The following is a 14,467-nucleotide window of genomic DNA, read 5'->3' as shown; positions in this document are numbered from 1 at the left end:
GGGAATAAGCGCCTTTTCCAAAAAAGAAATGGGGTTCCCTCGCTGAACGTTTTCAGGGAATCCAGCTATCCTTATGTTATTTCTCCTTGAGAAATAATCCTGCTACGATAGCTTGAGTGATATCTTCTCATTTTGGATCCCCAACTGCCTTATTTGATCTGCAAGTCTCAATGTCTTATCATCCACACCAGCAGGATTATCTTTAACAACTCCCATTCTAGTAGTAAGGCCCAGATACCTTTCCTCAGCACTTATCAACTTCACCTTGATGTCTGCAATATCCACAGTTACTGTTGTGAGCAGGTCCAACAGTTTGTGATCCCTCTGTCCATCTTCCCCTTTTGCCTCTTAGCAAGCTGGGTAGATTGGGCAGTGTTGGGGTCGTCAGCCATCTTTAGGAAAAGGAATTCAACAGCAGGCACAGGAGCTCAGCACTTAGGCTGCTATCTCTGGGGCTGACAGTTCTGGAATTGATTTCTGTTCTTGATCAGCGCCAGAATGCCTTTTTGAGGCGATTGGTTTTTCTTATACCCTACTATGCCATGCAATAACATATGGCATTTAGATCATATAAAATGTCATATTGAGGGATTTTGTTGAAATGTCAAGAACGAGAAAAAAGGTAGCTTCTATTTTCTTTTGCTTTCCTAAAATGGAGTTGTTGGCGTATATATTGTGGCTTGTGCATCAGGACCAAGAGGGAAAGCAGAGTCACATTTTTTTTTTCTTGACTCCTCTGAGCCAAGATATGGTTACTTCTGCTCATGTTATAAATGCCTCAATCCTATGCCAGGGAAACCTACATAAATGTAATTAACCAAATCGACTAGAAGTATGGAAAAAAGCAAGGTTCAATTTTACCAGAGACTGGCTTGAAAAATTGCTCTGTCAAAACATCTTTCAATTGCAATATTCATGGAGGTGGCCATTCCTCTGTATCATTTTGGTAACCGGAAGAAGGTAACCGGAACAAATCATATAGGCCAGGGGAAGCACGAAACAGAATTTTTGTAGCTTAAATTTGGCCGGCTGATGCACAGTTCAACATTGTACATTGTGATCGTATGGCAATCCCCATAGTGGATACAACTAATAGTAAATGTTCTCTAAACTCTGAGGAATTAAATAAAGCCAGAAGTCAGAACGTCAGGATCACTCAAGGGTTACATCTGTACACAGCACGGGCCTTAGGCACTGATGGCACCTCAGGGACAGCATCTTTAAGAATGTGCCAGGTAGCTCACACAAGGGAACTTGGGAGTCCATCACATGCCCACAATACGTGGAGAATGTGTCAATGGCCATGGATGCCCTAAAAACATATGTGTTTACCAGCTTAGCCTCCATGAACTCCATGCACACATCGTCAAATATAGCCTACAGATGAGAGAGTAACAGCATGGTCCAGCCCGAGGCACTGCCATCAGACCATACGGGTATGCATCAGAGTAAGAATCCCTGCACGACCAGCAGGGTTTAAAAACCTGCTTATGAGGTATACACACCATGAAAACAATCTTGAGGAGACTGTGAAGAAAAAAAACTGAAAAATAAGGATGTGGTGCATAGCTGCACCAGAGTGCCGATTTCCCATTGTTGTAGAAAAGCCTTGCAGTTGGAGCCGGGGGTCATGAGTGAGTGGGAGAACCAGGCGGAGGAAACGCAACACATGCTCCCTCGCTAAATTATTTTAATACAGCCAATATTATGGATAAAAATGGACAGGGCAAACAAGTACTAGTTATCTTGCCCAGGACTAAACATAGGGGTAATAGGTAGCCACCAACAAAACAGTTACATACTGGTTTAGTTTATAGTGCATAGATCACTCCTTGGTATTCTGGCATCAATCTCCAATGACTGCAAATGTAGGAACTCCTCTAAAGAACCTGTATCTATTTACATAAAACACAAACAGACACAAAAGCAGTCAAAGGCGAAGGGGGGGCAATCGGATACACTAATACTTATCCAGGATTAAGCTTAAAAAGACGAGTCTTGATGGCTTTCTTGAAAGCCAGCAGCAAGGAAGACATTTGCATTGACAGGAGGGGGGCTTTCCATTCCCTCTGGGCTTGATATGATATGATATGGCATTTGTAACGCGCCTATACACAAGTGTTTCAAGGCGCGACGAGGCAAGGGGGTGAAACAATGGGAGACAGACAACGATCCTACTAGGCCAGGTGTCATTCAGATCGCGCAAGGGTAGAGGGTAAAGAGAGAAGTGCAAGGGGGAAAGGGAGAGGGGAAAGTGCATTACAGGGTCAATAGCATACAGGAAATAACAAGGGCCAACTAGTGGCAGTGCGAGTAAGTGCAGATAAGTGCTGGGAAGGGGTGGCTGTGGGATACAGACACAGTCCCGTAGTGTAGGGAGTGCCAGGGAGGCAGTGCAGGGGAGAGTGGCTGGGCCAAGGACCGAGAACGGCGAGTGGCCCAGTTGCAGATTCAGTGCAGTTTCAGTAACTTTAGCAGGGGAGAGGGGGAGAGAAAGCGGAGGCGAAGAGGAAGGTTTTGAGGTGCTTCCGGACCCGGAGATGGTTCTCCTCAAGTTTCAGGGAGGCAGGAAGGCTGTTCCAGAGGGAGGCCCCTGCAGCGGAGAGAGATCTGCCACCAACTCGTTGTTTGGAGAAGCGGCTGACCCTGAGGGAGTTGGAAGCGGATGAGCGAAGAGCTCGAGAAGGAAGATATTTAGGAAGAGAGAGTTGAGGGTATTTTGGCCCAAGGCCCCAGAAGGCCTTGTGGACAATGCAGAGGGTTTTGAACTTGATGCTCGCAGTCACTGGAGCCAGTGTAGTGATTTCAGTCCTGGAGAAATACGGTCCCTGGGCTTGAGGCCAAGGGCAAGTCTCGCAGTCCTGTTCTGGATGAGTTGCAAAGGGCGGAGAGTAGAGGCAGGCAGATTTAGATAGAGGCTGTTACAGTAGTCCAGCTTCGAGAGAACCAGGGCTCTAGAGACAGTGAGCTTCTGGGGGAAGGAGAGGAAAGGAAGGATACCTCTGAGGAGGTGTAGCTGGTAGTGTGACTTCTTAGAGGCGTCAGATATGTGTGGAGAGAAGGAGAGTGTGGAGTCGAAGATGACCCCGAGGTTTTTTGCCTTGCAGGTAGGAGCAGGAAGAGGGCCAAGAGAGGCGGGCCAGAGAGCTGCAGGGAAGGAGGGAGTGTGTGTGCCGATGAGTAGAATCTCAGTCTTACTGGCATTAAGGCAGAGGTCATTGGCGGCACACCATTCCTGGTTAGCAGAAAGACAATCAGAGATGAGGGAAGGAGAAGAGGAGGCCGAGGGTAGCCTGAAAATGAGCTGGGTATCATCCGCATAGCACTGAAAGTATTGGCAGAGAGCGGCAATGCGGTGGGCGAAAAGTGCCAGATACTGGTTGAAGAGCCAGGGGGAGAGGTTAGAACCCTGGGGGACACCACAGGTAGGGAAAAAGATGTCAGAAAGGAAAGACCCCAGTTGGACCTGGGAGGGTCAATTGGAGAGGAAAGAGGTCAGCCACCCCAGAGCCTGACCAGTGATACCCAGGTTATAACAGAGACGGTTGAGCAGGATGGTATGGTTGACAGTATCAAAGGCAGAAGAGAGATCAAGCAGTGTTAGAATCAAGGTTCGAGAGCAGGTCCTCACGGATGTTCAGGAGAGCAGTTTCCGTGCTTCTGGCAGCTCTGAAGCCAGACTGATGGTCATGAAGACTGCCAACAGATTCAGCATAGAGATTAAGCTGGGAGATGGCCAGTTTCTCAAGGAGCTTGCCCAGGAAGGGAGTGATAGAGATTGGGCGGTAGCTGGGCAGGAGGTGTACCGATTTAATAAAAAGGTTCACTGCCACCAGTCATTAAAAGGTAAGTTTGTCCTTGTAACATAAATGTTACATTTAAAATGAGAAAGGGAATACTCTGTATCGCCCCCAGCAGTCCCCATAAGGTTTCGTCTAATAAAATGTAAGGATCCAGAGATCCTTTCTACCCTTGGGAACTGTAGTTCTCACAAGGTTAGTGAGAGAAAGTTCAAAGGGGAGCCCCTCGGGCAACCCAGCAACAATAGGCACGTATTGCCAAAAAGTTGTCACAGAGGATAACTTTTAAAAGACACTATGGAGCGTCTTAAAAATGACACCCATAAAAAGAGTAAAAGATTCTGTGAGTGTTGAAAAGGTTCCCACTCACAGAGGTATGAGAACAAATAATCCACCAGTAAAAGCAAAACGTTCTAGGGTTGACACAGGTCAGGAGGATTCATCATTGCTATGAAAATCTTACCCAACAACCCCCAAGGGATGACTTCCTCACTTGGGCTGATGGGACCAACTAGCCTCGAGAAAATCTTCATTTTGGTTCAACGCCTGACTTGCTATAACTTTCCTAAGCTGCAGAATCCCAATGCCCAGGGACACCTGACCATCGAGTGCATGGTCTTCGAAAGTGTGAACCCGGCCAAAACTTTGTGGGCATCCAGAGGACCCTACAGAAGCAGGAAATCTTCATCCAGAGTCCCATCACCAGAGTCCAGGACCGAGGGCTCAAGTAACTTCCAACCAGAGCCGTTAGTTCTTCTTTGGAGTCGAGAAAAAGGCACCAAAACCACAAAAGGCTGCTGAATCCAGGAGAATGCATTGCTGCAGTGCCCCTCTCCCAAGTGCTGCCGCAGAAGCCCGCCAGGTGTCCTCCCTTTCGTCCCCCTGACCAAGGACCAGGAACAAGGGACTGCAACAGGAAGGCATCCAGCGGGAACCAATTCTTCAATTCTCAGGTACTCTGGGCTGGGACTTGGTGTACATTACCTTTTGCCAATTGTGGTGCTTCCTAGCTTGGGGAGTACTATTTTAAACCCTTTTGAGTTGACCTCAAGTCACTTGCACTGGCCTCCCAACTTGTGCTTCTTCAAGGTGGCTCATCTTGAGCTTCTGTGATATTCTATTGAACTAGTGACCATTTTAAAACATTGTCTAAGAAGAGAGCATCAGAACTTTGGACTGGCCCAATGACTTTGTCTGTCCTGGCTCCCTAAAGGCTCCCCTTCTTGACCAATTGGCTTTGGCAGTGCTTGTTCCCTCACAGGTTTTAACTGTTGAACACTTATTGCTGGGAAAGAAGACTACCTACATCACTCTGGGAGAATCTAATGGTTTTATCACTTACAAAGTATGTTCTGATTAGATTAACCTTTCCCTCCTTGAAACTCAATTTTTTAATGGTGATCACAAATAAGTACTAATACGGACCTCAAATGACGTCACTCAGTGTGCTGGAATATGTTTAGCATAACAATACTCACCTACTTTATTGCTCTTGCTGGACTGAATCCTGATTTAATGTTACTATTAGTTGCTGCTTTTTAAAAAGATCTAATTATGCTTGTGTATAGATAAATATGTATACTATAACTTTGTATGTAAGAGTTAACTTGCATAGCCGTTTACTAATTTCATTGTACAGCTCTACAACTCACATCCTGGCGGCTCAGTCACTACCAGTGCACATCAAAACTTGCTCCACCAAATCGGACCAACTTGAAACGTGATTGCAACTGTTTGCAGGAGTCGCTAGGGCGAAGGGATCTGGTGGAGAGGACCGCTATTAACAGTGGCCAACTGGCATGTGTACGTCAGTGTAAGCACCATATGAGGGAACCTGTGCTCAACTGGAAACCAGTGAAGGGCCCGTCTAGCAAGTGTAACACGATCATGTTTAGCTAGGCCCTGAACCAGACCAACAGCTCCATTTTGGGCAATCTGGAGGGAGCATAGGTTATCAAAGTATGTCCCTATCAAGAGACTATTGCAATAGTCTAGTTTTGTATTGACAAGGGCAGAAGCAAGAAAAGATTGGCTTTCAATGCACAAGTAAGTTCTTATTTGATACAATAGTTTGGTCACACAGTGACAAGAGGAGCGGAGGTGAGAAGCCTGAGCTTTCATTGAAAGTTCTGCATCCAGGCAGACTCCAAACTCCAAATGTCTTAACTAGCAACTGGTATCATGCAATCCGTGAACATAAGGTGGGTGTAAAAGGGTCAAGCTTTTTCAACCAAGTGCAAGACACAATGATAATGGAATTCTCTTTTCTCCTCATCGAGGACAAGAGAGTTGAGGGACATCCATTATTGAACAGCAGCGAAAACTCGGTTTAAAACTGTGTGAGGGGACAGAAATGAAAGTCAGACACAGAGTTGTAATGTTTTCAACATTCACGATGTTTGTTAAGTTAAAAAGGGGTCAGGGTAAAGGGCTATCTGTCTCTATCCTAATGAGCGTGGCCGTGCCTATACCTGACCCTCACACTAACATACATAATCAAAGGTGCAAGGTAAATGTTTATGGGGGTCATTACGAGCTGGGCGGTAAGGGGTTAACGGCGCCGGTAATGGTACCGGCACCATTAACCCCTTACTGCCCTATTACGAGTCTGCTTGTGGGACCCGCAAAGGGCGCCTGGTAAAACCAGGCTCCCTTAGCGGGTCCCGCTAGCAGACCAGGGAGCTTCCCTCCCCATTCCCATAGAGCTCTATGGGGGCTCGAATGGGAATGGGGATGGGTTCCCTGAATGGGGAAATACCGGGTCCTCCAAGGTTGGAATGGCCCGGTATTTCCCCATTCAGGGAACCCGGACCCAGTATCGGTATGGGGGTAGCCATGGCGCTGAAAGCGTCACGACTACCTCCAACCTCGTAATGACCCCCTATGTTTCTATCTCAGCAAAAATGTGCACAAATCCAAATGTGTAATTCCAAAAAAGCAATCCTTGGGCCCAGGGTGTGGTTCCCTTCCCCTGACCTATTTCAGGAAAACTGTTCAAAGTGTTTACTTCCAACAATGTTCTGTTACATTTAATGAAAATGTCTTTCACAAAATATTTAGGTTTTCTCAGGATAGCAAATCTGGTTAACTTCAACAATTGCTTCAAATAATAAAGTATCTTTCACACAACTGTTCAAAAAAAAAATGTTCTGTTATACTCTCCTGCCAGGAATTTCTCAACTGAATCTGTGGATATTATGGTGTACTCTCCCGCCAAGCACCTTTCAATGTATATTTTCCTTTCCTCTACCTTATAGATTCCTGGTGTACTATCCTGCTAGGAACTGCCCCCTTCTGGTTCTTGCAGATCCCCTGATGTACTCTCCTGCCAGGTATCTCATTCCAAAAAGGGCTCTCTGCGTGATGCATATCTTTCACCAGGGCTTTTCTAAAATGTTCAAGTATAACTCAGTTGTACTTCTTCACTTTTTACACCTTGTTGACTGCAGGTATCATTTGCTCCAACTATCCCCCTTTTAGGCATCCCACATATTGGGGTCTGCTCAAGTGCTTTCAACTTCTTTCTTAATGTCTTTTGTCATTGCTTGTTCCAAGTTTCCCCAAATTGACATCTGACATAAGGAGAATTGTACAACTTTTGCCCCTTTAATTTCTCCGTTAGCTTTTCTTGGCTAATGGCAATGCAGGCTCCAAGTTTCCCCAATTGACATCTCATATGGAGATTTGTACCACTTATGCCCTTGTCCTTCAATTCTACTTGGTCGGTATTCAAAATAATTCCTCAAGTGTTTGTTAACTAGTGCCCTCCACACCCCTGGGTTGACTGACCAGTGTAACGTGCAGCTGTGGCAAATGTTTACATTGGCAGGCTTCCCCTTTCAGGCAGTGTCTCTTTCTTCTCCTGTGTTGGCTTTTCACCCTTTTGCTGATGGAACCATTGCCACTCCACAAGACCGCGTGTCCTCCAGTCCTGCGGCAAATGTCTTACTTGTAGCAGTCCGACCAGAGCACCCGCTATTCCTTTAACAGAGTTCCTCTCCTCCGGTATGATGCGCCTCCAGGCGGCTGCCTGTAAGCACTTTCTTCTTCCTGCACGGCTCATCTCTGTGAATCTGTCTTTGCCTCTGGGCTCGCTTCCTGCTCCACGCTCTCTGCAGCTCTCCTCTCCTTTTCCTTTTGCTTGCAGGTGGTTTTCAAGATTAAATGCCCTGTGCAGCTAATTGTGAACCTGACGACTACACTGCACGCCATACATGGTATTACTTTGATTCCCTATTGACTTCTTGCTCCTCTTCTTAGTCTCAGTGCTTGAGGCTTTCTCGGACTGGGAGTTCAAAGGAATTGAAGACGGTTTTAAATTACATTGTTGGACACTTTTGTTTAAATAACAACCATCATAAACATTAAATGTTAAATATGTTTTAGAGGTGTTATGTACATATGAAGAATTAATAGAGTTCCGTTTGGAATGTTTCGTAGAAGTGGGTTTCAGGGTTTTACCACTGAAGGGTTCTGAATAATGACAACATGCCATCAGGGACTCTAAAATTAAAGAGTCTTCTTCATCTTCCTGTTGGAATCATCACTCCCCCCGCCCGCGCCGATTGTCACCTTCTTCCATGTGATACGCACCCAGGATACCACCTCAGGATCAGGCAGCAGCTGCCTTTCCCGGGCCACACGGGAGGAGACTTTAGGCTGGGATTCAGTGATTAACCCATATGATTCATCACACTTGGCTGTGAATACCCGATATCTCGAAGAATCTGAGTGTCATCAGCATAGTTGGTGTATTGAACACCCAGACTGTCAAGGACATCAAGAAAAGGCATGATGTAAATGTTGAATAAGGTGGGTGACAAACACAAGCATCAGGGAAAACCACAGGAGGTGGTGATGTGGAAGTCTTGTGCACCATCGACTATTGGAAAGCAATCTGCTGCACTAGGGCCCCTTTATATACCATTTCCTGGACTGAAGATCGCAGCATGTTCTTTGGTTTTCAGGGTGGAAGCTTTCACTTCAAGTGAACAGGAGGTCTGTGAACAATAAAAAAGTCTACATTGTGTGTTTCTGCAGATTGTGATGGCCAGAAATCTATTTCCTACAGTGAGTATGTTAATTTAATTTGATCACTAGATGTAATCAGGTCAAGTTAGTAGGCCCCGTTTATAACGGTACACATGTGTTGTATGTCATGTTTGTGTAAAACAGCTGGGAATGTGTTTCTTATGCAGTTTGATATTATTAGGTTGACATACTATTATTGGGTCCTAGTTCTCACTATCAAGCCAACCGTCGGGTGCTAAATATGATTTGCAAATATCTCTGTACATGAATGTTGCTAGAACAAGAAATGTTCTGCAAGGCCGCCACTTCGTGCTTAATGGATATGTTAGAGTTAAAGGTTTCGACATGTAGAGTGCATAAACATTTTCTTCCAGAAAGGATGATGTTGGCAAGAAAGGGTGTTAATCAAATTAATATCCTGTAAGTAGTAGTTACCTTATTCAGTAATTTTAAAAATGTATTTCTACTCAACCTGTGATGTATGCATTCATGTATGTAGATTTATTAAGCGCAAGCTCTAAGCAACAGAACCGTGTCCCACAGGATTATATCTTACATATTGCATATCTGTGTTGAGAGGCCAATGAGGTGCTGTCTGAAGAGTAGGGTTTTCAGTTATTTGTGTTGGCTATATGGTGCCCGCCAGTTATCAGGTTGCTCCGGGCTGTGTAGCAGAAGACCGGATTCCTTATTTTTCGGTCCTGCGCCTTTTGGTTTTGAGCCTGGAGGTTTCCAGATCGTAATATAATCAGCCATGTAGGAGGGAACTTTGGTTAGTGAATAGTTTTTACAAGGTGTGGGGTCATTGCGGGCTTCAATTAAGTAAGGTGTTTCCACCATCTATGTGGTCGATAACCAAGGATTGCATAGATATTTTAAGTTATCTTAAAGTCGCGAGAGGTGGCACCATGCAGTTTGAGTTTTCTTGGTAATGTGAGTCTTGGACAAGATATCACTGCCTATGGGTATGCTGAATGACTTGTAAGGTGAGAGGATTATCAAAAAACCATGCAGTTACTTTTCTAAGAGCCTTACCTGGACTGAAGAGGGTTTTGCAGAATTACCAAGGAGGATACATTTAGTGTCTGTGGCAGTTGCATTTGGGCTAGGTGCCTTACATAAATGCCTGAACAAGGGAGAAGCAATGTTCGGGCAGTGAAAGTCGGGAAAGAAAAGCCTGAGGTACAGATGGCAGTTTGCGTAAAGGTGGGTTTTGATGTTGAGGTCAGAAATAAAGTGCTATGAAGAGATGGAAGATGAGGGGAGAGAACATGATCGTCTGAAAAAGCTATGGTCAGTGATGTAGGTGGTAAAACAAAGTAGTACCGAGACAATGTTACCCACGTATCAGGCAAGGGTGGAGGGAAGGGTTTTGCAAGTGTCTATGTCAGATGTGGTTGAGAGGTAGTCAAGAGGGACTGCATTTACTGTCATGTATATTGCATAATCAAGGAGGTGGATGGGGGTAAGGGTTCCAAATGGTACATCCTGGATGGAAACCAGACTAGAAGTCCTGACAATGTTCGAGTATGGTCATTTTTTAGGTCGTTGTATGGCCACTGATTTTGCCGTTAGTGAATGATTGATAGTATTTAGGAAATGTAGGTGTGGTGAATATTTGTACCATAGGGGGAGCTTTTATTCTGTCTTCAATGCCTCTGGGAAGAATATACAAGGAGATGGGTCTTGAAGTTAGTCCATTTGGGTATGTTGCATGAGGGGATGGGCTGAATGCTTTTGGTCTAGACGTCTGTGATCGATGTGTTGTCCAATATTGTCAATCTGGTTGGTGAAGAAGTCACTGAGTGAGTGTGTGAGTGAGTGAGTGAGTGAGTGAGTGAGTGAGTGCACTACACTTCTCTGTGGACTGAGGTGGTAGCTTGAGGAAAATTACAGATGCAATGTATGATGGCTTTGGATATCGAGGCAGAATTTTCAGTTTTTGCAGCAATGATCTGGAGCTCAAAAACTGAGCAGAGGGATTAAGTGGCTAGGTCCTTGTGTGTGTTATATTCTCACCAGGTTTTTCCTTGGTGTCATTTGGCTAGCCTACACAATGCTGGATGCTAGAACACAGCTTTCTCTAAGATGTCTTTCTGCAACAAGGAGTAGTTGATTTACTCCAGAGTCAATGGAATATGTATCTTAAGGAACAAAATCCCTCTCTAGCCAAATCTAAAAAGGACCCTGTGGCATTAGTTTTAGCTTTATCAAATCACAGCTTCTGGAAAAAACTTCTTTTACATAGACTTCTAACTCTGTTTATTGGAGCAAGCGGGCCCCAAAGCTAGACAAATAAATATGGCAGGATTTAAAAACAAAAAAAGTTTAATGATGTGTATATTACTTTTTATACAGTGTAGACCCTCCTGTGAGGAAAGCTTGCTAACCAAGAACAGTTGACTTAAGAATCCAAAAAACTGGAAAAGTAGAAACAGACATATACTTTGGCCAATGCTATTGCCTGTAAGCTGTAGCTATACCCTGGGGTAAAATGCTTACAGTGCGTTCCTTTAAAGATAAAAAATATATATGTTGATCATCCACAAAAACGCACCTTCCAGTTTCAATGTCTTATAGATCAAACACTTCAATGTACGCCTAGTACTAAATATCAAAGACGTTGTTTTCACTAACACAATCAAATTAATAATACATTTCCCATGTTCCCTCCCTGTTGCCCTGTGGGCGCTTTCAAACACAATTTACTTTATGTATAAGCGCCTTACAAATGCACAATAAATATATCAAAAGGAGATGTTTTGAAATGAATATCAGTAAGTCTTACCTCACTGAAATGCAGGTTGATGTATTCCTTCCCTTTCTGAAACAAGTCCATGCATCCGATCCGCTCAGCAAACTTCAGAATTCCAATGACATTGCTAGGGTCCAAGTGCTTAACGAGAAAGTCGCAACACGCTTTTGCAACATCATCCATCTGGTACATTGTGGACGCCAGAAGTACGTGCAATACACACTTTTCCCCCACAGTTATTCGAGAAGTGTAGGCAAATTCTATGAGTTTCCGCATCACCTTGGGCGAAACATCTTGAATGGCAATCTCTTCAGCATGGCACTCGCGGAAATCACTCGTAAACATGGCCTTAAAATAAGGACTGCAGGCGGCAAGAACAACTTTATGGACTTGAAAGATTTCTTCTTCACCACAGTGGTTGACACGCAGACGTGCATCACAAAGTTCATTATTTTTCCTCAATTCATCCATTCTCTCAAAGGCCTTCGAAGGATGCGATTCTAAATTGTAATCCAAATAGCCATAGCCCTTCATTGAAGGGACAGCTATAGACAGGCATTTATTTAAACTGCAAGGAGTCTTTTTCTGACATGACATCTTCAAGCGTTTAATAATTTGTACTGAGGTATTTAAAAAATAAAATTGGTGACCATTTCATGCTATTTTGTCATGATGACCAGATTATCTAACATCTCAATGGAGAGATTCATGCTTACCTTTGAACTATAAGAAGAACATGATTCATCAAAAGTACTGTACATTAGGTCTCATTTTCTTTCCATAATGTTTCAACTTAAATGTAATCCATTTGTTCCAATCTAGATGTTGCACATCTACTCCACTGCTGCCACAGCACTGTCAACAGTTCTAAAATAGGAAAAAACAGATCTTAAAAAACAGACGCCACACCTTCAAGGTTTACGATTTGTATGATCATGTAACTTTCTACATGCATCGGAGTGTAGAATAAGTCAATTCGAGCATCTGTTAATTGAAAGAAATAACGCTCTAAGACCATTACATATGGTTTGGATATCCATATAGATTGGTGGCAAACTTATGACCCGTTAAAATAATACATTCATTAATGTTCTTAAACAAGCAAAAAAAACCAATGGGTGGTTACATTGGCGTCAAGGTTGCACTGTTACATTTGTACGACGAGCATTGGCAAAGCCAACCATTTTTGCTCGTGTAGGCTCGGGATAGGCAATGGCCAGGCACTGCCATAATTGTAGTACTGGCCCATAAGATGGAAACAGCTGAAAATAGTGTGATTACCTGGGCATGTGATAGCAGTGCCTGACAAATTCCCATTGAATACCTATGAACAAGTGAACAGTATTATTTAGCTGTTTAAGAAGGGAATGAGGGTGGGTGCATGGAGAAAATAGTGTATTAGCCACTAAAATGATTAAATGTTCCTTACTCTTACATCCCGTCCCATTTTCTGGATACTTTTGGATGATTCCCAAGCACTCATAAAATGAGGGCAGGGTGGTCCTATTTCTAGTTTAGTTAGACAGGTTCCTGATGACCGCCTGTCTGAATTGGAGTATTTCGATCAGGAGCACCCATCCAGACAGTGGCGCATGCAGAAGGCTGACAGGGTCCCAGGATGCTGTCTTGCTGATTGTGTCCCTGGGATTCTGACAAGCGACAGATGTGGATTCATCTTTCACAAGATGGAATTTAGACCTTAAGGATAGAAAAGCCCCTTCCAGAATACATGAAACAATCCATCTCGAAATAGTAGCCTTGGATAACTGGGAACCTTTTTTAGCATTGCAAATGTAACAAAAGCCTTTCCGATGACATAAAGTCTATTGCCCTGCCAATATAAAATCGACGGGCTGTCTTCACGTCCAAGCAATGGAGTACACTTTAGGTCTCAGATTAAGGGTCTTGGAAGAAAACAGTATTTACTGATTTATGTGGAATTCCAAGATTACCTACGGGACAAAAGATGACTGAGCGCGGAGGACTACATTGCCCTGTGAAATGCTGTGAAGGGTTCCTTTGCTGTCAGAGCCTAAATGGCACCGATCTGTCTCCCAATAGTGATTGCCACAAGAAAAAGACAACTTCCAAGACAACAGATGAATATCAGCAGAAGCCATGGGCTTAAAGGGTTTTTGAAGATGACTGGATTGGCTATCGAAATGATATGTTTGCCCAAATTGATAGTCTTCCAACGATGGGAGACATGCTCTGCAGGATTCTATCTGTAGGCCCGAGGAAGCTAAACTTGAAATAAAGGCGAGTGCCTCATCTAAAGAAGCCGATAGAGGGTTTTTGTGATTTTCTAGGCACCAGTCACAGAACCTAGAACACCTTCTCCTGTATGTAGAACAAGCGGACATCTTTCTGAACGATATCTCCTCTGGCATCATGCAGCTAAGTTCATTGATTTATGTGCTCAGGGTTCGTCAGATCCTTACCTTCCATTCTAAACAGTGGATCTAGTGGCAATGGAAGACGAACCAGAGGATGCTTGGATATGTTCATAAGGTCAGAAAAACAGACTCTTGCTGGCCATCACAGTGCTATGAAGGCCTCTGAAATGTTAGCAGTGCCTGATGGTTTAGACGGCAGCATATTATGATTGCAGCTTAAAGGACAGGTTCAAATAATGGCATCCCAACATTTAGGCTGCTCGGGAGTTCAAAGTTCACAAGGAGGACAAGGGCGAAGAGAGGATCCAGTAAAATGTGCATATGCTTCTTGGTTTTTTGCAGAGTTTGTGCTCACACCAGCCAGTTGTCCAGATCCGGATATTTGTGGATGCCCTGGAATCGGAGAAACCGCTCAACTGCTACCATCATTTTCGTGATGACTCACAGCGCAGAGGTCAGGCTGAGTGAGAGGACTATTTACTGGA

General features: G+C 44.1%; 1 protein-coding gene across 2 annotated transcripts in view; it reads right to left on the bottom strand.

Moving 5' to 3' along the window:
- Positions 1 to 12,449, bottom strand: part of LOC138572602 (kelch-like ECH-associated protein 1A) — a 550,201-nt gene extending 537,752 nt beyond the window's left edge. For both annotated transcript variants that reach the window (XM_069649273.1, XM_069649274.1), the window contains exon 1: positions 11,620 to 12,449. In XM_069649273.1, the coding sequence (XP_069505374.1) occupies positions 11,620 to 12,183 (564 nt within the window). In that variant the 5' untranslated portion in view covers positions 12,184 to 12,449. The remainder of the gene's footprint in view (positions 1 to 11,619) is intronic.
- Positions 12,450 to 14,467: the final 2,018 nt, after the last annotated feature.

This window comes from Ambystoma mexicanum, chromosome 1p, assembly GCF_040938575.1.
Source record: "Ambystoma mexicanum isolate Mex_15411 chromosome 1p, UKY_AmexF1_1, whole genome shotgun sequence".
Lineage (NCBI taxonomy): Eukaryota > Metazoa > Chordata > Amphibia > Caudata > Ambystomatidae > Ambystoma > Ambystoma mexicanum.
This window is presented reverse-complemented; position numbering and strand designations above follow the sequence as displayed.